At 57.6% G+C, this 27447-nt stretch overlaps 2 protein-coding genes across 4 annotated transcripts in view; one reads left to right on the top strand and one right to left on the bottom strand.

Moving 5' to 3' along the window:
• SARDH (sarcosine dehydrogenase) overlaps positions 1-7095 on the top strand; it is a 36399-nt gene extending 29304 nt beyond the window's left edge. For all 3 annotated transcript variants that reach the window (XM_064523835.1, XM_026094486.2, XM_064523836.1), the window contains 4 exons: positions 2407-2569; positions 2908-3076; positions 3637-3772; positions 6762-7095. In XM_064523835.1, coding sequence (XP_064379905.1) covers positions 2407-2569; positions 2908-3076; positions 3637-3772; positions 6762-6887 — 594 coding nt within the window. In that variant the 3' untranslated portion in view covers positions 6888-7095. The remainder of the gene's footprint in view (positions 1-2406; positions 2570-2907; positions 3077-3636; positions 3773-6761) is intronic.
• A 1574-nt stretch (positions 7096-8669) lies between these two features.
• DBH (dopamine beta-hydroxylase) lies at positions 8670-22995 on the bottom strand. The gene is given in 13 exon segments (XM_026094369.2): positions 8670-8804; positions 11298-11457; positions 12028-12155; positions 12821-12880; positions 14098-14136; positions 14282-14425; positions 15358-15524; positions 16776-16878; positions 17352-17528; positions 18624-18881; positions 20069-20215; positions 22565-22914; positions 22917-22995. Coding segments are annotated over 13 exon segments (1947 nt in total).
• Positions 22996-27447: the final 4452 nt, after the last annotated feature.

Here is a 27447-nt window from a genome sequence, read left to right as displayed (position 1 = left end):
CCTCTCCTGTCACACCTCATGACTCTGCCCCTTCCCCCTTACTCTCCACATTTAGCCTGGGACGCTTTTTGCCCAGGGCTGCACCATGGGCCAGCTCTACTCTGAAGCTGGAGGACAGCCAGGGGCTCTTACTGCCATTAATGATTAAGGACACTTCAGGAAAAGTTTTTGAGGGCGCTGCTTTGCCTTGTAGCAAACCCAGGGCACCAGCTCTTTCACGGCACCGGAGATTGCCTGCCCACAGCCCTCAGCTCCCACGTTGCTTTGAGCAGTGCCTGCATACTGGTTTCTGGGGGTTCGTGCTTGGGGGATGAATCCCCCCCACTTCCTACCAGGGCCACCTCCACAGGGCTCCCAGCCGCTCCGAGGTCCTGGTGCTTTGCCCGCTGCCTGGCCCTTGGGCGCCTGTCAGCAGATGCTCAGGAATCAGCACCATCCAGACCACCGCATCCTTTCCATGCTCTCTCCTGTGTCCATGCTTGCCCGTGATGTTACTGTTTTTCCTCCCTGCCCTGGCTGAGATCCTCTAGCTCACCGAGGTCTCGGCAGTGGGATAACAGACTGCCATTTCCATCAGGGTTGCAAACCAGCTCGTGGAGGTGAAAAAGTGATCGCTGCGTTATCCGCCAGTGGCCTTGCAGAGGAGACGGGTGGATGGATGCAGCCTCTGCCAGCGCCACCGGCCGCCTTCGTGGGGGTGGCAAAAACTGGAGCTGGAGAGTGGGATGCAGAACCGTGGCTGCTTTTGGGCACGGCTCCAAGCCTCCCGGCTCCGGCCCCGGGCAGCAGGGCACTGCAGGGCGTGAGGCTGGGGCTAGCGGGCAGGGAGGGGGATGGTTGCTAGCTTGGTGGTATGGGCTCGCTGTTGTCCTCCTGCCAACCTCAGTGGGTACACGCTGCCATCCATGGGGATCTGCTGGGCATCGGCCCTGCCGCGTGCACAGGCTGCCACGCAGAAATATGGCCCCGATTTGCCTTGGCCCAGAGCCCCCGGGAGGTGCCGCGGTGCCCGTGTGAAGCCAGCCACCGAGGAACGGGCTGCAAGCGCTGCTGGCTGGGCCGGCTCCAGAGGCTGCGTGCTCGCCTTCCCCTGGGAGCCGGAGATTTCTCTGCTTCTTCCCCCGCAACAAAGGCGTGAAGCTGAAGGGACGATCCAGAGAGAAATACGGCTGAGACTCAAGGGATGTCTCCAGGGAAGGTGTCCAAGCTGGTCTGGCCACGGCCAGCATAGAAAGCTTTGGGGTGGGAACAACAGGAAGATGCCGGTCTCTGCCTGCCGAGGGGACAACAGGAGCCCAGCGGGATCTGGGGCACGGACAGGGCTGTGCCAACTGCTTTGCCATGGGAGAGCAGTCTCAGGACTGCCAGGACGTCGTGGGACACACAGCTCTGCCCCAGCACCAAGAGCAGATTTCTCTCCAGTTTGTGTTCCTGGGGAATGCAGGCAGATGGGGAAGATCTCCAAGGAAAATGCCTCCCCCGAGAAACACGGCATCTATTCAGATCTGCTAGTATCTCTCTAGAGTTGCAGTGAATTTGGTGTTGTCTTCTGTCTAGCTAGTTTGGCGGCAGGAACTAACGCTTTGGGGTGCATTCTCCATCAGTGCAAATCCATGCATCCCCGTTGCGTGCCTGGGTGCGGGTCGGGATGCAGGGCTGAGCGCCTGGTAGGAACACGTAGGGCCTTCTGCAGGCCCCTGCGTTGGGGGGAATTTGGTTTTGCTTGTGGAGGGCATCTGCACCTGCACAGTGGCCCCGGAGTGCCGGCCTGAGAGTCTCCAGCAGGCCAAGCCCTAGTGGGGATGAGCTTCCTCCACTGATGGGCTGATTTGGCAGCCTGAGCCTCCAGCAGATTTGGGTGTTCATAGACTTTCTTCTGCTGTAGCTGAAGCAGCAGAGGGAGACAGAGGCCCAGCTGGACGGAGGAGCACCCCTGTCTAACCTCAGACTGGCCTTGGCTGCGTCAGCCGCGGCTCAATGGCCGGAGAAGGCTGGGAAAAAATGCAGCCCTTCTCTGCCTTCTGAATTTCCCTCCTGGATCTTGAGAACAGATGGAGCTGGAGGGGCGCAGAGAAGGAGCTGTGGTCCGGGCTCGTACTTGTTTCCTTTCCTGTTAATTGCGATATTGAGGTGCAAAGGTTAGGCTGTCCAGAGACGATAAACAAAATTCAGTATGAACCTGGCTTCATGCACTCTGAAGAGCAAAGAAAACAGAGAAAGTGCATTTCCAACAAGTAGGACACTTGCACAGAGTTCACCTGCAAGCTCGCTTGCCCCTGGCTGTGCTTGCATGGCGGCAGAGCTGGGCCCTCGGTGAGCAGCTCGGCAGCCTCTCTGCTGGGCCCTGCAGCCTGGCTTGCAGCGGAGCCATCATCCTGAACGATTTTGGCCCCTTGTGTTTCACAGGTCCGTGCCATGAGGTTGTCATTCGTCGGCGAGATGGGCTGGGAGCTGCACGTGCCCAAGGCGGACTGCGTGAGGGTCTATCAGGCGGTGATGAAGGCGGGTGCCCGGCACGGCATTACCAACGCCGGCTACAGAGCCATCGACAGCCTCAGCATCGAGAAAGGTTTGTGGCTTTCCATACCACGGCGTCGGTTGCTTTGCCTCCAGCCAGGGGACCCAGGGCAAATGGGCTTTTCCCAGCTTTGAGGATAGGGTAGGGTGACTGGCTGGACGTCTAGCAGCTAATGGCAGAAATGCGACTAGTCCCCCGTGCTCCTTGCTGAGACTTTCCTAAACATGGGTCTCTCTCGAGGATGCTTTGTCCTAGACCAAGTGAATCAAGGGCAATAGGGGTGTGCAACAGGCGGGGTTGATGTCGCGGTCTCCTGATACTCTCACCATGGGCTTGCTGCGGAGAGGGGACAGGCCAGGAGACCCGCGTTTGCCTCTTGTTCTCCGCAGGCTATAGACACTGGCACGCGGACCTTCGCCCCGACGATACCCCCCTCGAAGCAGGCTTGGCCTTCACCTGCAAGCTCAAGTCTGGCATACCCTTCCTGGGACGGGAGGCCGTGGAGGCCCAGAAAGCCACCGGCATCCCCCGCCGCCTTGTCTGCTTTACCACTGAGGAGTGAGTATTGCTGCCCCGGGCTCAGGTCAACGCCGGTGATGTCAAACGCCCATGGCTGCCGCCCGTGTCCACCCAGGGATGAGCACCCAGACCTGCATCGAAGTGGATCCCCCCGCACCCCTTGCGTGCACGCGCAGAGCTCAGTAGCAAACGCTTGCCACTCTTTTCCATGCTCTAATTATGTCTCTAATTTAAATCCCACTTCATATTCCCTGCTGGATATTTAATGGAAGTTGGAAACAGCGTGACAGTGAGTGGGTTTATCTCGTTTCAGCCAAAATAGCAGGAGGCTTTGCAAATCAGGCTGGAGGGGTTTTGCCAGTGCTGGGGATCAGCATGGAAAGGTTAAGGAGCAGGAGGGCTGCGAGGCAGTGCCCAGGCTGGGCATGCGCTGGGCACCTAGGCTGGCCCCAGGGCATGCCAGCAGGGCAGCACTTCGCCTGCCAGGCTGGAGCCAGCGCGACCAGCCTTGCCGTCTCCTCCAAACACCTTCCCTCTGCCCGGTAGGGTCCCGGCCCACCCAAGCCTTTCCTGACGGCTGCTCTGCTCTGGCCTTGCAGGAAGGTGCCGATGTTCGGCCTGGAGGCCGTCTGGCGGGACGGCGAGGTGGTCGGCCACATCCGTCGGGCAGACTTCGGATTTGCCATCGACAAAACCATTGCGTACGGCTACATCCGCAACCCCGCCGGGGGAGCGGTGAGTATAGAGACCCCGGCGCCCACGGCGGACAAAGACATGAGCCTCGCGGGCCGTGCGGCTGGTCGGAGATTAGAGGGATCGGGAAAGGGCTTGGCAGCCTCCCTGAGGAAGGATGCTCCAAGCCTGGGAGCGACCGGGGAAGCGGGGTTGGGCTGGGACGGGCTCCAGGCTGATGAACGCAGGGCGGTGACACCCAGAAAGTCCAGGTCCAGCAGTAGGGAAGAAGGTACAGGGCTAGAGCCGGTGGCAAAGGCAGTGAGCTTGCAGCGAGTCCATGGGCAAGCTGTGCTTCCTTCTCCCTCTCTGAGGGTTTGCAGGGGGAGGAAGTGTAGGGTTTATTTTTAAAGCCATATGCCCAAGCACATTGCAAGCACACTGTCAGCTGGGGAGCGAGACGGGGCAGGCCCCCTCACGTTTCCCCGGCACGGTGCTTACCCGGCATTCGATGGAAGAGCGAGACTCTGAGTGCGAGAGATGCCAGCGTCTTAACTGCAAACGTCTTTCTCAGCAGCAATCTCCAAGCTGTCATTTTGCATGGCCCCAGCACTGATCTTCAGCCCAACTGCAATCTCCCGTGTTAATGGCATCTGAGTATTTAATTGCAGAATTGAATTAACTGATGTTTTTGGGAGCAACTGCCCAATAGTAGCACAGCAGGCTCTTAATTAACCCCGGGAGACTCCTAGGTAGTAAATCAGATGCTCTCATTAACCAGGATGCTGTAGACTCAGAGGCAAGGGAACCTGCGTGGGGACAGAGGGCAGTGGATGACATCCCCTGGGGCTGCTCCTGTCACAAGCCAAGGATAGCACATATGCTTGTGCTTTAATCCACTTGCTTGCCTTGATTTTTAATCCTGTGTCAGGGATTAATCCTGAGCCTCCTGTAATTAACCACTGAGAGCTTTCCCTCCATGGCCTCTCACTTCCCCATCTCCTTCTGTCTCCACCGGCGTTTCCCAGTGTGATGGGCACCTCTGAGCAGACAGAGGCCTGATCCCGGGAGCTCTGGGCAAGGAGTTTCGGCTTCGTGCTGCCGGCAGCGCCCATGGGCTGGCGGGGGGGTGGAAGGGCGATGCAGTGCAGCGGGGTGGGCAGGCGCAGGGGGTCACACCTCTAGCGCTGCCCCGGCTCTGCGCTGTGCATTTTGCACTTTGAAATTGCCAGTTCCTCTTTAGTGCTAGAGGGCTGGGAGCTCCATGGGAGGCTTTATGCTTTTTGCTGGGTTGTCGCCTGCAGGGAAGAAAGAGAGGTGAGAAAACCGACAATAAAACCTTGCTTGGTGCTTGCCCCCCTAAATTGTTTGATATCCCACATCTTGTACTGCACCTCTTCTGGGGAAAGCAAGCGCCGTGCTGGGAGCCTCAGCACTGTGCAATGGCAAACCCGTGCAGGAGGGACAGAGCGGAGGTCGTAGGGACGCGGCACGGCCGGAGCGGTGGCTTTGCGGTGGCAGGCGTGCACGGGGAGCTCGTGCTGCTGACATCTGTGTCGGGTCCTTTCCCATCAGGGACACGTCCGCTCTCAAAGCGGGGGGAGCAGCTGGCCGTGCCAGCAAGCTCTGGCTGCTGCCCCAAGGCAAGTCTGCTCGGAGAGCGCGGATCGATGCAGCTCGAGCTCGCGGGAGGAGGTGGCAGCCACCGGGCTTGACGCTGGCACGGGGCTCAGGGGCTGCACGTTTCTCTTTGGGGAGCTGTGTCGGGACGTGAAGGTCAGAAGGTTTCTGGCGAGCAAGTTTTATGTTTTAAGGGGTGCTGAATTGTCCCTCTGGAGAAGGCAGAGCCACTCTTGCAGCAGGGAGGGTGTCAGCAGGGGACGGCAACGCCTGGTGCGCAAGGGTTAAACCCTTGAGCGCTGCCGGACGCCGGCTCTGCACAGCCTGGCTCAGCCCCAGGCCGGACGCTGCAGCGGGGACTGCAATAAATAACCCCGTGTCGGGCCCCTCGCTAGGACGAGCGCTTCTCCTCCTCATTTTCTTCCCCCCTTTTCCACTCTCTTCCTGTGACATCTTGCTCCTCGGTGCTGCCGGCCTCCCCCACCTGCCTGCAGCCGGTCCCGGGAAGCGTGACGGAGCAGCGGGATGCGGGCACAGGCCCCTCCTGCCTCGGGAGAGGCGCAGAGGCAGGCGAATAAGCGCTCGGCGTGTCCCCGCCGGGCAGATTGATTGCGCTGCTCTCCCCATTCAAACACCCACTGCACCGAGAGCTTGAACGCCGCAGCAGCGCCCGCGGGGCTGGCAGCAGGCAGCTGCCTCCCGCGCCCTCGAGGGCCTTTCAGGCAGCGCTAACCCCAAATTAGAGCGATGGGGGCTGCCGAATGGGGAGGCGCAGCGTACGGGTGGCCCCGCTGATGGGCCCCCAACCTCGCCGGCTGCCTTTGTGCGGCGGGCGGCCGCCTTCGCTCGCAGCGCCGGCTCGCTGCCTCCTGCACAAAGGCATCGCTCGTTAAGCAGATGTTAACGCGCAGCCTTAATCTCCCTGCTCCGTGTGATAACTCCCGCTTGATTTACACAGTAATTGCTGCCGCAGCAGAAGGAAAGGGGAAGCGTTGCGTATGTGCTCTGAGCGCGGTGAGGGGAGGCAGCTTGGGGAGCTGCTGACGGGGACGTCAGCGCTGGGCCGCTGCCGCCGCTGTCCCCGGCCTGGCAGGGTGTCCCCGTCCCTGTGCCAGCCCGGACCCTTGGAGGAGGGTAGGCAATGTGGCAAAGCGCGTGTCGCTGCCCGGCAGTCCGGGGCCCGGCACTGCTGCTGCACTGTGTGGTCCCTGGGCTTTTCCTCCCTGGAACCGGCTGCACACGCTGCCGGGGGAGCGGCGGTGCCCCCGGCTCGCGGGGCTGGGGAAGGCGAGGACGGCTCCGTAGCATCGTGGCTAAAGAGCAGAAGGAGCAGCAGTGATGCTAAAGTTATTAAATTTGCAGTTATTAAAATGCACACGGGCACCTACCTGCCCTGGTGTCCGGGCTCACTGCTCGCGGCTCTGCCTTGCAGGTCTCGCTGGATTTTGTGGAGAGCGGCCGCTACGAGCTGGAGCGGATGGGAGTCGCCTACCCGGCCCGGGCGCACACCAAGTCCCCCTTCGATCCGGACAACAAGCGAGTGAGGGGCATTTACTGAGCGGCGGGTAACAGACGAGCCGGTGCTGGTGACAACGGGATGGGGAGAGGGAAAAACGAATGGCGAAATTCCCAGGTCCCTGGGTGACCCCTCAGGCTCCCAGGGCTGCTGGGAGAACTGGGCTAACCTGCAGCCTGTACTGAACTCATCAAGCAAATTTGGGTCAAATTAAAGGGGAAGAAGGAAAAGAGATTCCAAAAAGGCTAAAGGTTTTGTTTTCGTGTTTCCTAAATGAAACCGTATTGCTGGGGCAATCGTTCTTTTCCATGCGTTGATTGACCTTACGGACCTTCCCTAGGTCTTCCTGGGGCGGCAGGCTCCCCTTGGCCATATTCCAGGGAATTAAAGGAAATCCCAGAGCTGACCCAAGTTCGGCTCCGGGCCCCTCGCTGCATATTCTGGCCTTGTTCGAGGAGACACTGGTGAGGGCAGAGGGGCTTTTACTGCCTGCCCCCGCAGCAAAGCGCGGGCGCTTCCCAGCCGAAGCTTTTATCAGCCTGCAGAAATAATCACGCTACAAGCTTTTCTCTTTATTTAGCCTGGCTGGATTTGCTTGGTTTATATTCCCTTTATAGCTGATGTCGATTCCTCAGCCTCCCGCAATGAGCGCCACAGGCGAGAGTTTGACCCCTCAAAAGCTTTGGTTTTACTGGAAACATTAAAAACACGACCAGGGCGGCTCTTCGGTGGGCAGGAGGCGATTGCGGAGGGCAGAGGGGGATCGCAGCGCTCCTGCCCGTTTATCCTCAGGATAAATGCGCGGGATGAAGGGGAAGGGGGCTGAGGAGCACGGCTGTCTGTGCTGCGCGTGGACGCTGTGCTGGGGATTAGCCGCACACCAGCTAAGATCATACAGCTTTACTTTCCCGAAAGCAGCCTGCGGCTTTCAGGCTCTGCCCGGCTGGGAAAGGTGTGTGTTTGCTATGGAAAATGTGCCCAAAAGAACGGGGGGAAACGGGATGGGGGCTGCTGGCACTCGGCCCCGGCTTAAATCGTGCCTGGGACAGGTTTTGGGCAGCTGGGCGCAGGGGCAGGGGCTCAGGAGCGTGGCAGGGGGTCCTGGGTCTCCTGCACCTGCAGGCTTTTCCCTGAGTCCCAGAGGTCTTTTCACTTTGGAGCTCAACAGCAAAGAGCTTTTTTATAATTTTTTTTTTTTTTAATATTTAGCTGTTTAATGGAGTCGTGTTTCCTGCCAAAAGGTTTGTCTTTCCACCCGTGTCCCTCCCCCCTTTCTAAATCCCATCACGGAGGTATCGTTGATCCGCTCCTTTGGCATCTGGTCACGTTAAGACGAATAATCCCCGGCGTGGGAGGAGGAGCGGGAGAGGGGGCCGCGCTCCCCGCCGCGGGGGGTGAAGGCCAGCCGGGCATCACGGCCTCCCCCGGCCGCAGCCGGGTCCCAGCACCGCACAGCCGCCCCGGCATGCACGACGGCTCAGCTCCGCGTTTCGGAGGCCGGAGGCAGCCGGGCGGGCTCGTGGCTGGGCAGGTCGCTGCCCCGTGCCTCGGTTTCCCCGCGGCGTTCGGGCGCGCGGCGCAGAGGCACGGTAGCAAACTCCGCGTTATCACCCCGGGGGCGGGAAGCAGCATTACTCAGAGGCAGCATTGCTAATAGCACACTAATAATAGCGCTTTCCAGCTCCGGAGCCTCGCCGAGCTCTGACTCACGAACCCCCGCAGCCCCCCGGGAGGCAGCCGGCAGGGCGCAGGCATGGCCCGGAGAGCGGTGGCCCGGCGGGACGCGACCTGGTGCCGCGGCGCAGGGAGGCTTCAGCCGGGTGCTCAGTCCCTCCTGCTCCTGCCCAGGCTGACGGGGACGGGGGAGGCCGGCCGAGGCGCTGGGGCAGGCGGGCAGCGCGGCGCGGGCTCCCGCAGCGTCTCGGTGACGGCGGGAAGCGGCTGCTTCTCCCATTTGCCCTGCAAGAGAGATGGGGGGCAGTGAAAGCCCGGAGACCTCCCCTCTCATCAGCATCCAGAAACGTGAGATGCCTTTCAGTATCCGAAGTGTTTTTAAGCAATGCCAGGTTGTTTTCCGTGAGTCTGTGAATTATTTGCATTGCAGAAGTGCCTACGAGCCCTGCTCTGGGGCAGGCTGCTGTGTGCAAGCTGCACAGAACCACCCCAGCTAGGGACTTTCTGCCCCAAAAGCTGTTACCAACTAAACCAGGTGGAGACAACTCAAAGCAGTGAGTCCTACCAGCCCTCCAAGCTCTCAACCCCACCCTGAAAAGAGCTTTTTAACAGGTATGGGCCCAAAAGGTGGCTTCGAGGTGCTATTTGCAGCATGCCAGCGTGGTTGTGTGTGCGCGGCTGCTCCGAACCAGGAGGGATGCAGCAGCCTGGGCAAGTGGGAAAGGGCCATCCCTGCGGCTGGGCCAGGCCAAGAGCCTGAGCTTGTGCCTAAGTGTGAGGAGCAACCTGCCGGGTACAGACCCCGCCGAGGGCTGCAGGAGGGCAGTTCGGGGCCGGCAGAGCAGGGCTGAGCGACACCTCGGCACTGCTACGGCTGGGCTGCCGGCTGCGCGCTCGGGTTTGTGCAGGAGGAGGGAGGTCTGGAGCCCAGAGGTAGAGCGGTGAGTCATCAGCAGGAGGAGAAAAGTTGAATTTATGTTTTCCAAGGAAATTCCTTGTAGTTTGTCAAGCAAAACGAGCCGGTAAGAGCTAGCGCCAGGAAAGGCTGCGGAGATGGAGGCATCCTCCCGGCACAATGTGGGGCAGGGGAAGAGGGGCAGAGCAAAGGAGAGCGGCTGCTGCAGGACCGCGAGGGCAAAGCGCAGGTGGGAACGCAGCAGTCGCTCCGCTGCAAGAAGCCGTCGTTGCTGCCTGTGCGCGGCAGCGCTGAAACCCAAAGCTGCCTGCGGGGCACCAGGTCTCCCCATCCCCACGGGCCTCCCCACCTCTCACTGGGCTCAAATGTCTGTGATTGCCCTGGCTGCCTCCTGCGCTGGCTGCGTTGCAGCGAAGGACGGGGAAGAGTTGGGAATGAAAGGCGAAAGGACACTCTGCACCGCTGGGTGCTTTAAATAGCCCGGAGTGGGCTACGCTCTGCGGGCAGGAGAGGAAACGGTGTTCCCCATGAGCAAGCAGAGCTGCACCGCTGCTGGCCAAGGACTCCTGGCTCCGGTGCTCAGGACACCACAGGGGCAGGATCCGCTGGGTCCGGCCATGCTGGCTGTGCACACCGCGCTTCTGACCCCGGCCCCGTTGCGTGGCACCCGGCCCCAGGGCCAGCCGGGCCCTGAGCCCCCTGCTCCTGCCTCTGCTAGCACATCTGGAGCCCTGTGCCGGCACCACGCTGTACACTGTGGGGTTGGAGTGTATTGAGGGCGTTTGGAGTGTTTCAATGGTTTTTCTTTTCAGTGCATGTGTGAGTAGAAATCTGCAGGTAGAGAATCTTGCAGGGCCCGTCTGGGCGCGCCGCGTCAGCTTTGCTTGGTGTGAACCTCTTCCCAGCCGCCCCCCAGGCCCCTCCGCAACCAACAGAGCTGCCTGGGTCAGAACTGAGGCACAATTCATGCTTCATCTGCCGCCCAAGGCCTCTGTAGCACTGCTGTCCCCACGCCGGCTGGGCACGACGGGGAGCGGAGAGGCACGGCTCAGCCCCAGCAGTTCGGACCGGAGGGCTGGGAGGGTTTCTGCCCGCTCCAGGGCCAACTTTGCTCTAAAGGAGTTTTACCAGGGGTGGAGACTGATGGTCTTCCTCAAAATGAGCTCCAGGTCCTCCGTGCGCTGCCATGGCAAGTGCTGAATCCAGAAAAAACTTACCGTGTAAGTCACAGTTCCATTACACTGATAAATGGCAGCAGGAACTGATGGTGATAGGGACCATCGGTCGTTTTAAATCTTCATCATCATTGTCGTGATGATCATCACTTGCCTGTTTTTTCTTTAAAGATCCCGCAGCACTTTAGCCGTGCGGTTTTGCTGTGTCTCCGTATTTGGAGATTGCACAGATGCTGCATGTAAAGAACTTGCTCTGCTGGGACCTGATATAATTGGCCAAAATCATGAAAATCACCTCATGTTTATCCTTCTTGTGAAGACATCTCTGGTCTAAAGCTCAGGTCTGCTCTGAAAAATAAGTCTCAAAATTGCTTTATGCAAATGCGTCTCCTCTAACTGAATCTGCCCGAGTACATCGACAGTGTGCTCGCGGCTGTGGCACATCGTTTTAAATGCCAGGCCTGTGATGGGCTCTAAAATCCTGCTGACATTGTAGTTCCCCAAGGCAGCTCAAAACTCCCAGCTCCAGACCCCGCTTGCTGCGGCCATGTGCACCAGAAACCTTCCCCGTCTTACCGGGGTTGCCCTGCGTGGGAGTGAGGTGCAGCTCTGCCGAGCTACTTTTTACCTATTGCCTCGAGTTTTGCTGCAAAGCGTGTCAGAATTTGGTTTCAAAGCTGTACGTACCGGGAACCGGACAGCTGAGGATTTATTGCAGTGCATCGAGATCGGCGCAAAGCCGTAGAGGGCTCTGAGCACGTCCCTGTTGAACGTGTTCCAAGGGACAGAGGCAAACTGCTGCGGGACGGAGACCTGCGGGCACGTGCAGACCTCCTCGTCGTTGAACCTGGCACAGAAGAAATGCCAGATTGGAGCGCAGCAGAGACGTGCTGTCCCCTTTCAGCACCGGACACGTCTAACTCCTCCTTGCCTGGAAAGACTCCCAATGCAGCACATTACAAGGAGAAACCAGCTCAGCACAGCCAGCACCTCCGTGAGGAAGATTTGGGGCGACCTGGACTGCCTGTGAGTACGGCACCAAGTGCAAGGTCAGCATCTCGCCCCTCTCATGGTGGGGGAATGAGCTGCAGCCTGTTCTCTGGCAGGGATAGCTGGTGTCTGTCTTGGAGTGTAGGATAGCGGCTGCATGCAAGTCTCTTGCACCATGTGTTGCATCTTGCAGGGAGGTCCCTCGCCTGGTGAGATCTCCCTCCCCAGTGCCTCCCACTATATCCTCCCTTAAAAGCCTGGAAGCAGTTGCATGCATGGGGGAAAGGGGAGGCCAGGAATCCTCTTTCCCGCTGAGCCTCATTTTCCCACTGCTGCAGTCGCTGGGTGCCCTGAAACCCAAACAGCGTGAGCACCCCCAGCCCAGCGACTGCACAGCCAGAGCTTTAACCACGCAGGGGCTCGGTACCTGTTGACAAGGTTGAAGTATCTGTGCAGGTAGCCAGGGTCCACAGCACTTTTGCACAGCTCCAGCTGCGTCTGCGGGTAGTAGTGCACGTAGTTCACGCACATCTCCTCCATGATGCCGAACCCGCCCTGCCGAGAGAGGCGCACGTGCCGTACGCACCGCCGGGGAGCTCGGCCGCGGTGTAACCCCGCCGCGTGCCCGGCAGCCGGCCCCGCTCTGCACGAGCGGGAAGGTCGGAGGGGCTGCAAAGACGCGGAGCACGACCTGCCCGCGCACGCACCGGCGGGTGCAAGGACCTGCAGCACGCTGCCTGTCTGGCCGTTTATGCAAGGGCAGACATTTGGGCTAGCTCGTGTAGTTTACGTTAAAGTGCAGATTTTCTATAATCCCTCTGCTATATTTAGCTTTGTCCCTGTTGATGGTACCTCTGACAGCCTCTTTCTCGCTGCCTATGTAAGAAAATAATATGCACTGTCGAAAAAACACCACTTCTCTTTAATTACAGTTAGTACCCGGTGGAACAGTTTGCGATGGGAATTAGACACGTGCTACTTTTCAATTAGCACCTTAGCATCCCAGCTGCGGGCGGCAGAGCCTGGTGGGTTCACGTCGCTGCCGCCCTCCCTCCGCTTTCTGGCACTGATTCAGGCAGGACCCTGTGAGTCCTCCCAACCTGGGGCCTGAGCGAGCTGCCCAGTCGGTCCCAGCCTTCCCGTTGCCTTGCTCGGTGGTGCAGGCCCTCAAACCGAAGGGCAAAGGCACGCAAGCCCCCGGGCACGCGCCCCCCACTCACCACCGTCGCTCGGCTCCTGTCCTCCGTGTTGTACGTGCAGGTGGTGATGAGCTCGTCGCCCTGCGAGTTCAAACACAGACATTACGCAGCAAAGTTTCCCATCTCGAATCTGCACATTTCGGGACTGGCAAGTCCATCGTGGCTGGGGACTTCTGTCCCAGGTCTCTGCTCTCTGCAGCAGCTACGATAGCACCAGGCAATCTGCTTCCCCAGCCCGCGCTGGCCTCCAGGCAGCAGGAGCATTTGCATTCCCCAGGGAGGTTCCCGTAGCCCAGAAACAGTGTTTCCTGCTTTCCTCACTTTCTAAGGATTTCTGAAGGGCTGAAGCACCTAAAAATGCACTTAGGCAATATTTTGTATATATAGAATTTGAACAGATAGTGCCCAACTTGATAGCACGACTGCTGCTCCCGCTCCGGGGACCATGCTGGGGCGCGGGCTGCCGCCTGGCTCGCTCGACCTGCAGAGCCCTGGGGAAGATTTTGGCAAGTGCTGAGGCTTTTGGCTGGCCTCCTGGGGGGTGACTGCTTCTGCGGGTGGCCCCTGCTTTGCACCCTGGTCCTTCCTCACCCATACAGCCCCGCTCGCCCCTGCGGCAGGTTCGGTCTCTGTTTTACCCCTGTAAAGGCCCAGCGTTGGCTCCTTGCTATTTATTTACAGAGCTGGCAAGATGCACTTTTTTTAGTAATGACATATTGCAGAGGATGAGTTGGGCTTTTTTCCCCCTCCAGTACAGAAAAACAACAACCCCCCCTGAGTACGCCTTTGCTAATTTGCAATGCGAGGAAATCCTCTGGCTGCAGGCTCGGCCCGACTTCCCTGGCATCCCAGGGTGGAAAGGGCATCTCCCGCACGGACACAGCTCCGGCCCCCTTCGAATCCCCTCCCAGGTAGCAGCAGAGGGAGCCCAGCTAAATGCTTGTCTAAAAGCTATGATGCTTAATCAAAGCTAAATTTAGCTACAGGCATGGCTCGGTTGCCCACACACCAGTGAGACACGGGCCCTGGCACACCCGAGACATCCGCGTGGAGGTGGCAGATAGGACCCGGAGCCTGCGGGAGCCCCGTGTCCTTCCGCAGCCCCCGGGGGCCCCAGCGGCACTCGCCACCTCCGCGCGAGCCCCACGGGGCGATGCCGCGTGCAGCGGGTGCCCCACCGAGCGACGGAGCAACGGCAAGGAGCCACAGGTCTAAGGGCTGCTGGTGGGTCTAAGCCTCTGAGTCAGGGCAACGTCTTGATCTGTTTGGAAGCTGCCGCGGTTTTTAGGGCCACTCACGGGAAAAACGGGAACCACCTCCTTTAGCATGCGGATTTCCTGGGACGGAAGGAAAGGAGCCAGGTTAGAGCAGTGCCGTGGCTTGTTCCCGCGTGCTGTGCCCCGGGGACGGGCGCTGGGTCAGTGTTGTCCACCCGGGCATCCAGGAGACCCCGCTGCCCCGCTGGACCCAGGGCGGCTGTACCTGGAAGTGAGGGCTGTAGTGACTGTCCGCGTTCACGACCTGCCGCTCCCTCCCGTCCCGCGCCAGCACTGTCACCACTTTCCTTCCGGCCAGGTGCGTGTGGAGCTGCGAGGCGAAGATGTGGATGCCCGCGGCCGGCAGCGCCTGGGGGGAGAGGCACCGCTCGAGCCTCTGTGCCCAGCCGCATCCCTCTCCCCTCCCCGGCTCTCCTCGCCCCTCGCGTGGGACCTGCGGGCCCTTCGCCGGGCTCCCAGCACACGCGCGACGGGGCTTTGGGGATGGCCGTAGTGTCGGGGAAGCTCAGCAGTGAGCTTTCGGCAGCGGTACGGACGCTCGGTCCGCTGACAGCTTGGATTTACGTACTGCCATGCCCCAAATTAGCAAAAGCAGCTGAGCTGACTGCTGTTTGCTGCCGTGCGTTTGTTGGCGGTAGCGCAGCTGATTCCTGGTGGGTAGGCCCTGCAAAATCATCCACCAAATCTTCCTTGAGAGCAGAGCGGCTGCTTAGAAAACATACTTGAGAGCTCTTGGAGAGCTCCTTGGAAAGAGAGGCAAATCCTTGTGTTACCAGAGGGGAAAACACTGTCCAGGCGTGCTGAGCGCAGCAGTAAGTTTTCCTAGACAGGGAATAGCACTCCTGGGAGCCGGAGCAGATGGCTCCCGAGGAGAACGGCCTTCAAGGGGAATTCGGCAGGTCCCAAACAGCTGGGTAATGCTGCCTGGCGTTTGCTTTAAGCGGTAGGTTTTTCTTTCCAGCATAACTCCAGGGTCCCCTCGCTGGAACAGGCTGGAAGGCATTCAGGGAGTTTAAAAGCAGGAATTTGGAGCTCTGTGCTCCACGCTGTATCTCCGCTGTCTGTGACCTAGGAAAAGCCATTTACAACCCTTCTCCTCCTACGTGAAGGCAGCGCAGAAAGGACACGCTGTGTGGTAAGGCACGGTGGAGGCACCGGTCCCAGCAGGACCTAAAGCCCCGACGCGCCGGGTTTGCGCGTCACCTCCTGCACTCGCGGGCACATCCCGCCCCGGGGACGCAGCCCTAGTCGCCCCGGTGTCACCCGCCCCGGTGCACTCACCAGCCGGGTGCACTTGTCGGTGCAGTACCCCGTCAGCAGGAACTCGGCTTCCCCCGGGGGGATGGCCATCACCGGCGTGTAGACCAAGCCGAGCTCCATGATGCCGGCGTCGTAGCGGCGCAGGGTGGCCGTGTAATAGAGACGGATCCCCGAGGAGTCACGGCGACCTGGCAGGCGAGAGGACAAGGCTGCAAATCACCGCGGGAGAATTAACTGCTCCAGCGACAAGGTCAGACGTGAAACACCAGGCTCTGCTGCAGTGAGTGTGGGGAGAGGTACTCCAGCCTCTCGCTTGGGGCTCTTCTCCCACATGCTGTTCTCATTATTTTAAAATCCTAGGTAAGGCCTGGTCCCCTAGAAAGTCACCAGCCTAAGGCCAAATTGCTCCCGATAGAGAGATAGAGGGATGCCTTTGGCGAGCCCGAAGCAGAAGGACAGATCTTGAGGTGCTTTGGAGAATTTCCTCAGAAATATGGGTCATTGCATCTTCTTCAACTGCATCATATGTCCAAAAACTAAGGCCATGCAGTTAACCGGGGGTCTGGCAGGAGGGGAAATGCCTATGGAGCAAATACGCCTTGTATTTGTAGAGCTTCTGGCCTCTCTTGCATTTGAGGTCGCTCTGTTTAACCCCACTAATGTCCAAACACAGTTAATGAGAGCTGGCAAGGGCCTTGTGCCCGCAACGTGCTCTTGGCTGATGCTGACTGCAGAGCAGCGAGGGTTGGCAGCGAGTTCTGCTGCGAAGCAAAACCGAGCTCTGGGTCCCGTTCACCGCGACCTCCTTGGCAAGCAAAGTGCAGGTTCAGTAGGTCAGGAGGGATTCAGACTTGCTTTGAACTCCTGTCTCTGGGATGGAGCCAGGCAAGGGATAAGAATAACTGGGGAGACACTATTGGTTAACATGCAAAAGCAGATAAATTATGAAAGACATGAGCTCCGTATTTATAGACGTGTTTCTTCTCGAGTTGCCGAATGTGCTATGATTGATCTTCAGTACATATGCTCTGGTCTCCTAAAAATATACTTGAGTAGTCAAGAAGTTACTTGATTTTATGTAAATGAAGAAACTGGGTTGTTTGGAACCTTTTTTTCTTTTTTTTTTTAATGTGTCTCCTGACAATGTTATCGAAGCAGGAATACCATTAAAACAGTATCTAAATTTCCCCATCCCCAGCCAGGCTGCTGCTGTCTGCCTGGTGTTTTTGGCACCACTGTTGCTCTGTGCTCTAAGCTCAGGGCCACCACCACCTCGCACAGGAATCAGGGGCCCTCGACACTTGGCCAACAGGCCCCGCTAAAAGCTCCAGTTTGGGTTCTTCTCTTAGATTTTTGTTTTATTTGCTTAGAAACTTCCACAGGTCATGCCAGAAAGGCTGCACAAAGCAGGAGGCTTCAGCTCTGCGTTACCCACTCACCTTCGAACACCAGGGGATTGTGGTAATGAACCTCAAGGCGCAGATATTTGGAAGAGCCTGGACCACCAAAGGCAAGACCTGCTTCTTCGGGATAGTAGAAGGCCTGGAGGCAGAGGGAGGAGTGTTAGGGGAGCTGGGTTTTCTGGGAGGAGGCTGACAAAACATGGAGGGAAGTTTCTGGGCATAATCACGGGCATAAGTGTGGGCTGGGGACATGGCTTGTCCCCTCCATCCTGTTGCGATGTTGAGCTAGCCTTGCTGGTCTTCAGAAAGCTTCTCAGGTGCCCTGCATGGACATGTAGTGCCATACTGACCGACATGGGGGGAACTGCACCAATTTATGGAGAGGAAGGGCTGGCCAGGGAAGAGGTGGAAATTCACACGTGGCTGGGGGAGGTCGGGGAGCTCACGCAGGGATGAACCCAGATCCCGGCAGAGACCAGGGTTGGGATAGCCCAAGTGGGGAGGGCTCAACCTGGTGGCCCGCTCCCACGTGGAGGGGATGGGGAAGGAGACGGAGGTGGTGGCCAAGGAGTGCCAGGCGTGCCTGGTGCAGGGGCCCCTTCCTGCACCCACCTGTGCCCCCATGGCCCATGCCGCCAGCACGTGCCTACAGAAGTTCAGCCGCTCTGGCTTCATCTTGGAATCGCAGGGCCCGTTGTAGTGGGGAAAGCTGTCAAACTCCGCTGCGCACTGGAAGACTTCCATGTGGTGGACGAGGGCCTCGTTGCCGGCCGTGATCACGGGCTCATACTGCAAGGTGGAAGATGGGGAGACACGTTAAGATCCCTCTTGGAGGGCCTGTCTCCAGGGGCTGCTTCCCTGCTCTGGCTGTGGGACCAACCCAGAGTCCACCAGAGCCCACAGAGAAACATCCCATCCCTTCCCTGCAAACAGATGCGCCTGATCAGCGGAGGAGCTTGCTCTGTGCTGTGACGATTGCGTCTTTTGCTAATTTTGCTGGGCGGAGGTGACCTCGGGAGCATTGATTTTTCACATGGAGGGTCTTGGACACGTGAGCTCTACCTGCAGCTCTTGAGTTTCCTCTCTAGCCGACAGCTGCTGGGTGCACAGGGGGCAGGGGATTCGGTGCGGAAAGGGTGATTTCAAACCCGCTGGCGAAACGGCTCTGGCTAGAAGCGCCAGCTGTGGGAGTGCTCCGCAGCAGCGGGAAGGTATCGGGAGTTATGCACTTTTTACTTACACACAGATGATTCATTTCACACCATCTGTTGGGGAGAAAATCCTCCCTCTGAGTTTTCCTTTGCAGCGTTGTCTCTCCCTTATAAAGCATTAAGCCTTCGTTTCGGTTCCCCTTCCAGGTTTTCCCTCTCCCGCTTGCATGGTTTGGGCTCTGGCTTTGCCAGGCCACCCGTGGCACCACCCCGGCTCCCGGCTGAACGAGGGTCTGCGGGCGGTGGGGCAGGAAGGCTGGCAGCCCCCTCCAGCCGCCCCAGGCAAGCAGCTGCCTCCAGCTTTCCCCATCTCCCCCAAAAGCGGGGCTGCCCCTAGCCCTCCCCGGCCCCCGCTCGACGGCCAGGTGCCAAGGCACAGCCCCATCACCTCCTGCCAACAAGCCCCCGATTTCGGCTCCTGGCAGCCACCGTGAGGGTGTTGCTGCCTGGTGGGATGGCTCAGGGAGGTGGTTAGGACCCAGTGGCAGGGAGGCTGTACCAGTCTGAGAGCCTCTCTGGGAAGGGCAGGGAGGAGCTGGACTTTGCAGAAGGGCTTTGGGGCCCATGAACGCGACTGACCCCAAATCCAAGCCCCTGGCTGAACCGGCAAAGGACGTTTCTCCTTCGGAGGGCTTTGCACCGGGGAAAACAGCCCTATTCTCCCACATCTTACCATGATAATGTGATGTTTGGGAAAGCTTTCTGGAAGCTCTGCCATGTAGCACCAGTAGGTTGTCTCCTGGCTGGGAATGACGACGTCAGGGGCTGTTATCTCCATGGTCTTCACGTCGCTGGGCAGTTCAGGGACGGTGATGTTGGGCTTTAGCAGTTGCACCCGCTGCAGACCCCTGGGGATGGCGGAGGTGTTGATGGCTTGCAGGGAATGGACCGGCTTCTCCAGGATCCCGTAGATGAGGTGCACGGTGCCATCCTGAAGCAAGAGCAGTGTGTCAGGTAATTTTTTTTTTATGCAGGATGCTAGAGGGGTTGAATTGCATGGACTACTAGCACCCATAGTGCAGGTATATGTATGTGGATGGGCCCTGACTCCCTCTCCAGATGAGAGGCCACCCTGAGTTCACCATGAGCAGAAGCTGAGGGAGGCATAGGGCAAAAGCAACTATTTCATGAAATCCTCCCTTCCTTCCCACCCTTTGTTAGAGGGATATGGCAAGAAGGTGTGACGAAAGGCTACTGAAATCTAGGAAGGGTCCTGCTGAATTCAGTGAGCTCTGGACAGGAGATAAGAAAGGAAGAAAAAGAATAATTTTCTCTTAAAGAACTGGACAAAAACCACCTGCAAGTCCCTTCCCGGTTCACACAGATTCTTTTCCACCAGCTTTCTCAGTATTTTGGCAGACGGTAGAAATTTCTCACCAGGAGACATGCTTTTGAAACCTCACAACAGAAACTCAAGGACACTCCATACCCACAATGGCTTCAAAATATCCTGTCCATCAAAGGCTTTCATCTGAAATGAGCCCGGTGCCAATTCCTGCTGCTCGCGCAGGGCCCCTGGGCAGCCCGTCCTTGGCGGAGACCCTGTTGCTCTTTGACATCCGCACTGGGGATGTTTCCCTCGCCTCCGCTCTTGCAGAAGAGCAGTGAAGGCAAAACCAGAGAGATTTCATTGAAAAACTCACAAGCACACCTCAGCAGCTCTATTTACTGTACCTTAGCTCCAGCTCCTGCTGAAATCCTCCTCTTTGCCACCCTTCAAACACCTCTTTGTAACACTCCAAACACTTGGCTCCCGCCTGCAAGCTGGAGTGATGCATAAGAGTATTTATATAGACCTAACTCAGACTGAACAGGAGCGGATGATGCAAACCAGCTAAAATCCATATTGTATAGAGATTTCTAATGCGTTGTAGATAGATCATGCAAAACATTACTCATATCCCAGGGATGACAGCTGTAGCACACTTCCTTTCTGCCCCAAACAGCATGAAAACCTGCTGCTCTCCTGGAATTGCAGCCCAGGTGATATAATATAAAATAATGTAATATCATATCATATCATATCATATAAGCTTGCGGACTCAGGGTTTGGAGCCCTGCTGGGTGTCACTGGGGTGAGGCAAGACCAGCCCTGAAAGCTGGCCGGCAGTGCTGTACCTCTATAACGTAGTCCTTGGGGTCGCAGGTGCTGAAGGCTCTTCGGAAGAGGAGGTAGAGGCCCTCGGGGGCCTTCTGCGCCCCGAGGAGCTGGTAGTCCTGCTGGGAATCCATGCGGAGCCGCCCCTTCTCATCGCTCCAGGCATCCTACCGGAGCAAAAGCACCGTGGTGAGCAGGCGTGCCAGGAGGCTTCGCCGACCACGGCCAGTCCCGGGTGCGGGAGCAGCACGCAGCCGCATCTGCAGCTGGAGCCGCAGGTCTTGTCTTGGATTGGTCTCCAAGCTCTGCCCTGGCCCGCGTCTCGGAGGCTGTGAGCACGCGTTCCCGCAGCCCCACACACTGTGAAATGTATGACCCAGCACTAAAATCGAAACGTGGTTAGGGGCTGAGATGCATTTAGGAGAGAGGAGGTTGATGGGGTGAAGGGAAGCCTGCAGGGGTATAAGATGTTGCACTGGTCTGAGCTAAATGTTTGGTGTTTTTGTGGCTGGAGGGACTTTCTGGGGAGAGGGTGATGGGTTTTCCTAGACCCTCAGCACAGAGCAGCTGCTCTCGATTAAAGATCAGACTCTCGATGGCCTGTAGCACTGGCCCAAGGGATCACTGTCCCCCCTTAAAGCCCTTATTCCATCGTGGCCAGACTCTGCCACTCCTCCCCAAGCAGTTCCCCCGAGCCCAGCGAGGCCTCCCAGAAAAGGGCTCTTGGTTAATGATGGTAACAAAGCTTCACCGAGAAGCAAAGCAGTGGATTAATCCGGTGTTTAGAGAGCTGAAGGTTTGGCGTATAAAACCCTGCAGGAATCTGGGGCTAAAAGGGACCGGTGTGATTGTCCTGATCCTTTTCATCTCCTGTTGATGTCTTCTGTCTACCGAGAACTAGAGGAGCCTGAGAGCTACCTCACTGCAAGTATACCAGTGGCATCAATTCTTTTATCTTGGCGGAAAAAGAGGGAAGAAAAAGAATAAAGCATCCTGGCATCATCTCAGCCAGAAGTATGGAGTGATATTTCTAGAACATATTGTCCTTAGAGGGGGAGAGTAAAATCAGCTAGATGAAGCTAGCGTGGCATTTGTTTTTATAGGAGTATGTTGTGCAAATTAATCTTGTAGTACATGGGGGGTTAAGCAAATTTGGATGGATCTTTTTAACAGCTGACATACTTATCCAGAAGAAAGGCTGCTGAGAGAGAAAACCAGGACTGTAGAGATTTACAGAAATCTCCTTGCAGTATTTAAAGGATGCTGTTCAGCACCCACTGAAAGAGAAAGCCAAAATGTTGCATGCATGCTGTTTAATTCAGCACTGTTTGTCTTTCGGTGAACACAGGAACACAGATTAGAAATGATCTTTTATGGTTTTTTAACATGATGCTGTGAAATACTGTAGCATTTGGGTCATCACACATCCTGAATGGCTGGTAATTAGCAGGAAAACAGAACAGATAATAAGCCCTCCTTTTCAGCCTTTCATTATACTGCAGATCACATTGCGGCTGATTGGGAAAGAATATATTTTACGGTTAATTTCAAGGAAGTAGAGAGGTACAAATTTAACTTACTGGAAAGCCTCACACAGGGAAAAATGTGAATTGCTCTCTGCAGTGAAGCGCAGTTGCAATAAGCTTAACCCGGCTGTCGGGGGATAGGTAGCTGCTGGAGAGCACAGGATTAGCTGTTGTAACTGCAGCCCCAGTGCGAAGATAAATCAACAAAGAACTTAGTAAAATGGACTGCGTAACAAAAAACAATAATTTGCAGTTGCAAATCAAATAGCAAAATTTGAAATGAGTTTCCCCCACGCTCTGTTACCATCAGGCGTTTGTGCACTGCCTATGTACATTCGCATGCTTCATTTCTGATAACACTGTGCTGCTGGCAGTCGGCCGTCAGCTTGCATTTTCCTGTGTGCTGTTATCTCTGCTGTAGCTTCAAATGTGAGTTGCACCTGGTTTATTGATGCTGGCAGGAGCAGACTTTCTGCGTGAAAACTTTTGCACTTTCTCAAAGTCATTAATGGGAGCTGTGGTTAATTTTTAATGCGGCTGACAGAAGTGCACAAGTGAACCGAGTTGTTGATGCATCCTGCTTGTGTGTGTGTGTGTGTGTGTGTGTGTGTGTGTGTGTGCGTGTGTGCGCACTGTGGCTGTTATGTGCAACCACCTGTTAGAGCTCTTTGGAGATAAGTGTAATAGTCATCCAGTTTGGGGTCCACTGTTAGCCTTGCCGAAGCAGCACAGCAACTGTTCTCCTCTCGTCCGGGTTTGAGATCCCGCACCCAGCTCGCAGCGCAGCTCTGATCCGTGGATCCCTCGGGAACAGAAACTACGAAGCCCTTCCGAACGGCCTCCACCTGAGCAGCGCGAGCGGTCCGGGAGACGGTGCTCAGCAGCGCGCCGTGCCGTGGTCCAGCTCCGGCTTCCCGAACCGCAGGCCAGACTCGCCTGCCGGCTGGCAGTCCCCAAGGAAGAAGCCCTGAAAACCCGCGAGCAGCTTACCCCGAAATACGAGTTGCGCCCGTCGCTCCAGAGCACGGCCAGGTCCGCGTTCTCGAACTCGCCCCGGTCCGACATCCCGAAGAGGAGCCCGAACTTCGGGTCCTTGACCAAGATCTGGAAATGCACCACTTGCCGGGAGTAGCTGACGTTCCAGGACAGCTCGAGCAGCCCCTGGGGGTCCAGCGGCACCTTGTAGGGGAAGTAGTCCTCCCGGGGAGCCGTGCCTTGCAGGGCCACCACCAGCACCACCAGGAAGACCGCGATCATGGTGAAGTACATGGACACCAGCTCCCGCAGCTTGAAGCTGGGGCAGGGGCACGGCTTGCTCCCGGAGGTCTGCATGCTGGCAAGGACACCTGCGCGCCGCGCTTTTGCCATTTATGTGCTGGCCCTCCTGGGCAAGCCGGGTAAGCGAGGCTCTTTAATTGCATTTGCTGGTCGGGAAATTGGATTGTGGTATTGACCCCCCGCCGCCTCCTCCCCCCAACCTCCTGGCCAAACACTTGTCATTCTCTGCCTCCCCTTAATTGGCTCTAATTGCACATGGACATTATCAATAGCAATTGGACTCGACTGGGCTGATGTTATTCTCTCTTAAATCATCCCCAGCGGCTGGAAAGGGCTGTTCACCTGCAAGCTGCTCCTGCTGAGCCCTGCGCGGCCGTGCTCTGCCCTGCTTGCTTTGCCGGTTGCCCACCTCTGCGGCCGGCCCTGCCTGCTCCCTGCGGTGCAAACTCTCCAGCATCGTTCCCAAGAGCCTCTCCGGCCGCCGTTTTAGGGACAGCAGGATCTCGTCACTTCTGATCATCGCCTTCGGGCCTGATCCTCTGACCCCTTTCAGGCAATCTGTGCTGATTCAGTTAAGATCCTGGCCTCACCTACCAACTTCAGACCAAAATGGGGACAGGTTTTTGAATTTGGCCTCCTCCTCCTCCTCCTCCTCCCACCCCGGTGTCTGGTGTCTCTGTTTTCCTCGTGCACACATGCAAACACTGAGCTTGTTTTCCTCTGTGTGTGCACCACTCTAATGGCAGCTCTATTATGAACAATTATCTGTGACAACCCATTCCCATCACGTAGAAAATCTTCCTCCTCGTTCCCTGCGGGTCTCGCTGTGTCCTTCAGCCCAGGATCACCTACTGCTGAAAGGCAGCCAGACCTGGGGGATCCAGGCCCTGGGTTAGCTGCCAGATGGGTGCGGGACCCTGGTCCAGGACCCTGCCCGCGCTCTGCTGGGTGCAGGTTGGGGGCTGGCTGCTGGGTGTGGGTTGGGGCATTGCTGCATGCACCTTGTTCTTTGGCTCCCCGGCGTGTCCTGTGATGCTCGGGCTGTGCAGGGTCCCCCCGCGCCAGCACAGCCCTGCCGGGTGCCTCTGTGCTGCCCGGCGACCCTGGCCGTGCTGCCCCATCCTCTTTCCCAGCCCCGCGGCCCGGCTGAGCCAGCGTGCTCCGTCGGGGCCCGTCCGGCTGCCTGCACCCACGCAGGGCCCTGGCTATAGCACGGAGCCCGGGGAGCCGTTTCTGTATTTATTTATTGTTTGCAGGCTGGTCTCGCTGGGGACATGTTTTCATGAGATGCTGCGGAAACCTGAGCTGACTCAGGCAACCTGGAGCCAATCCGTCATTTCTTCCCCCTGTATTTAAAAGGAGACGGCGCGGGGGATGTCCGTTCTCCCCAGGTCTGAGCCTCCACCCACTTATTAACCTGCTAGCAATAGTTTTACATGTCGTGATCACAACTCCCGTCTCCAGGAAAACACTGCAGCTGCTCATTTTAGCAGGACTTGGTGCCCACGGCAGCGAGCCTGCCCGTGGCGGGTGTCCCCGGGGCAGAGCCAGCCTGGCGCTGCTGAGCTGGGTGCTGGGCTCCTGCGGGGTCATTCCTGCATGCCCCAGGGTCGGGGACGGCCACACCGGCTCCCAGCATCCATGGGGCACCTTTCTGCTTGCGTTTTGCTCCTGCAAGTTTGTGTGTGCCGTAAGGAGGTAGCACCTTACGGACGGCAACCGGGACGTGCTCCTCCTTTCCGGCGGGACTGAACGGGCATGGGGCAGGCAGCGGGGACGGGAGGAGCACATCAGCTCTGCGCTGCTTGTTCAGATAATCATCCCCTGAGGCCGAGCATCTCGGGGATAAGAAGGCAAATGGGAGATGCGGCAGGCTTTGAGATCTGCTCTTGCGCTTTCTAATGATACGATGAGCACAAAGGAGCCCTGATGCTGAATAGGGCCTCGTCTGAGCTCCCACACATCAAGTAGTATTGACAGTGTTTTAAAGATTTTTTTCCCTGCAAAACTAAATTTCAGAGAAGACGCTGATTTCCCCTGAACAGCCAGAAAACCTCTTCCTCTTCTCTCTTCACACTTTTGCCCGATTCATTTCTGGCCCTTGCAGACCCAACACAGCATCTAAGCAAAAAACAAGGATCCCTGTGCAAAGCCCAGCCCTTCTCCCAGGCCTGGCTTGGCTCTTGTTGGAGGCCCTGCCTGGCTGGTGCTTCGGAGATGTCCAGTAGTTGATATTTCTTTGCTTTTGTGGCAGCTGGGACCTGGGCTCTAGTTCAAACCTACCTTTTGTCCCCCACCCTCCTCCTAATTCCTTTAAAGCCTGATGTTTCCCTTTTGGTTATTGGCTTTGGTACGTTAATTGGAACTATGATGAACTGCGTCAGGCTGCTGGTGCACATGCGCTGCCTTGGTTTAGACTCAGCATTTGCGGTCTCGTTTTATTAACGCTGGCTCACGTGAGCAGCGCTGCTCGCGGATGCCGGCCGCGCGGGGCCCCCTCCCGTCCCCTCCGGCTCTTGGGTTTCACTCGTGGTCCTTGGAGCAATGTCACGGGGCAGAGCCGCATCGCCGGCCCTGGGTGATGAGAGGAAACGGATTTAGCTCAGCGCCCGGGCGTTTCGATGAACCATCAATACGTCCACCTCCCGGCAAATGCAATGAGGTTTTGGTGTCCTGAGATACACCCGTTACCCAGGAAGGCTGCGATTGATCCAAGCTGCTCTCCTTGCTGGGTGACCTGCTGGTTAGCGATTTTCCTCTCCAATACAGCAGCGTCAGGCGAAAGGCCAACGGGGAGAGAGAGCCGGAGAGCCCAGCCCTCCCGGACGAGCGTACCCCTCCTCGGCCCATCCCGCGGTGCTCGTGGCCTCCGGCCCGCGGCAGCGTGACTCACGGTGCACAACCCTGGGGGACACCGGCCGCAGGGGGATGGCAGATGCCACTTGTGTCCATTTTGAAGGCACGTGTTGTGCTAGCTTAAGGTGAAAGACGTCATTAGAGATGGCCTGGGCACGCTGCCCCTGCGACAGCTCCTGGGGCTTTCAGGAGGCGTAAATCAAACCCCCGGGCTGCCCTCGCTGGCGTTGCAGCAGATGGATGGAGAGGGCAGGTGACGGGCTGCCAGCGGAGCCGGGTCTGCTCCTCCCCGATGCTGCCCGGCGGCACGCAGCTGAACTCCTCTGCATCGCAGCTCTTCTTCACCGAGGAGGAGCAACATCTCCCCTCGGCGTGGGGCTCCTAGGCTAAAAGTCCTGTGCGTCTCGCGCTGCAAGATCCTTGTTTGAAAGCGCCAGGGGAAGGTCCTCGCATTTTCAAGGACCTTGCGTCTTCAAACCCTGCCTCTTTGGGCAGATGTCTGGCTGCAATACAAAAAACTCTGAAAACAGATTTTTTTTTTTGCCTTGCCCCATTTTTAACCTTCTCCAAGTACAGACTTGCACACTTCTCCCCCTCTCTTGGCATCATTTCCTAATCGCATGGGGAAAGAAGCTGAGCTGGCGGCATGGCAGGTAGGAAAACGATCCTCCTCGGGGGGAGAAGGGGTCCTTAGCTAACAAGTTCCACCTCCGTCCATCAGAGATGAAACCCCAGGTGCCTGGCGGATGCAAGTGGCGTTCCTGAGCTTTCCTAGGCAGAAGGGATTTGCAGTGGAACAGCATTACACTGGCAGGTCAGCTTGAAAACAGCTGAACTTTGGAGATAAGCAGTAAGAATTTATTTAAAGAGAAAAAATTTATACATATATATATATATACATATAATCTCCCCTTCAGTTTCTCCTGAGTAGATGCTTATAAATCCGGGCAGGCAGCAAGGATCCAGCCTTCCGCTCATTGTTCTGGGTGTTTATTTTCAGATTTCAGTGAGAAGCAGAAATGCCTGTTTCTTCACTCCGAAGCGGTCAGGCTCCCTGCCGGCGGCTGGCCGAGAGCAGTGCCGGAGAGGGCCGTGGATTCAGCTCATTTCCTCCAAGTCAGAGCTTTGAGAGAAACCAGCCTTCTGCCCACCTGCGAGCTCGCGCCTGGGCCAGTGCCAGCGCGGTTGCAGCAGCGTTAGCACGGGAACGTCCTGCGCTGGAGGCGAGACTCCGGTATCCCCATGAAACCCCTCTGCCCTGCGCCGGAGCCTGCCAAAGCCTCCATCACCCACGGGGCAGAAAGGAGCTGAGGGTGCAATAAGACACAGATGATATCTAGAGAGTGCCCTGAGCCCCCGGGGAAGGGTCTTTGGAAAGGACCGTGCTCCGACGAGGCCCCCTTGCCGCATCTCCGCGTGCTCGGTGCTGTGCCCTCCCCGCCAGCAGCAGTCGTCCCCCCTGCGCGTTCCTGCCGCCGTCCTCGGCAGAGCCGCACGCAAACCCCCCGGCCACACGTTCAAACTCCCGCGGCCTCTGCGCTTTGCATTGCCGCTAACGATCCCAGCTGAAAGTGCAGCCTAAAAGGGAGCTAAACCTCGGTTTGCAGAGCCTGGAAAGCAGCAGCGTCAGGCGCATCCCAGGACCGCGGGGAAGCAGCTGCCTGCGCGGCTCCGTGCATCTCGGCAGCGAGCGGCAGCGGCTGCCTGCCTGGAACAAAGACTTACTTACAGGTAAGTAG

Source organism: Dromaius novaehollandiae, chromosome 20, assembly GCF_036370855.1.
Source record: "Dromaius novaehollandiae isolate bDroNov1 chromosome 20, bDroNov1.hap1, whole genome shotgun sequence".
Lineage (NCBI taxonomy): Eukaryota > Metazoa > Chordata > Aves > Casuariiformes > Dromaiidae > Dromaius > Dromaius novaehollandiae.
This window is presented reverse-complemented; position numbering and strand designations above follow the sequence as displayed.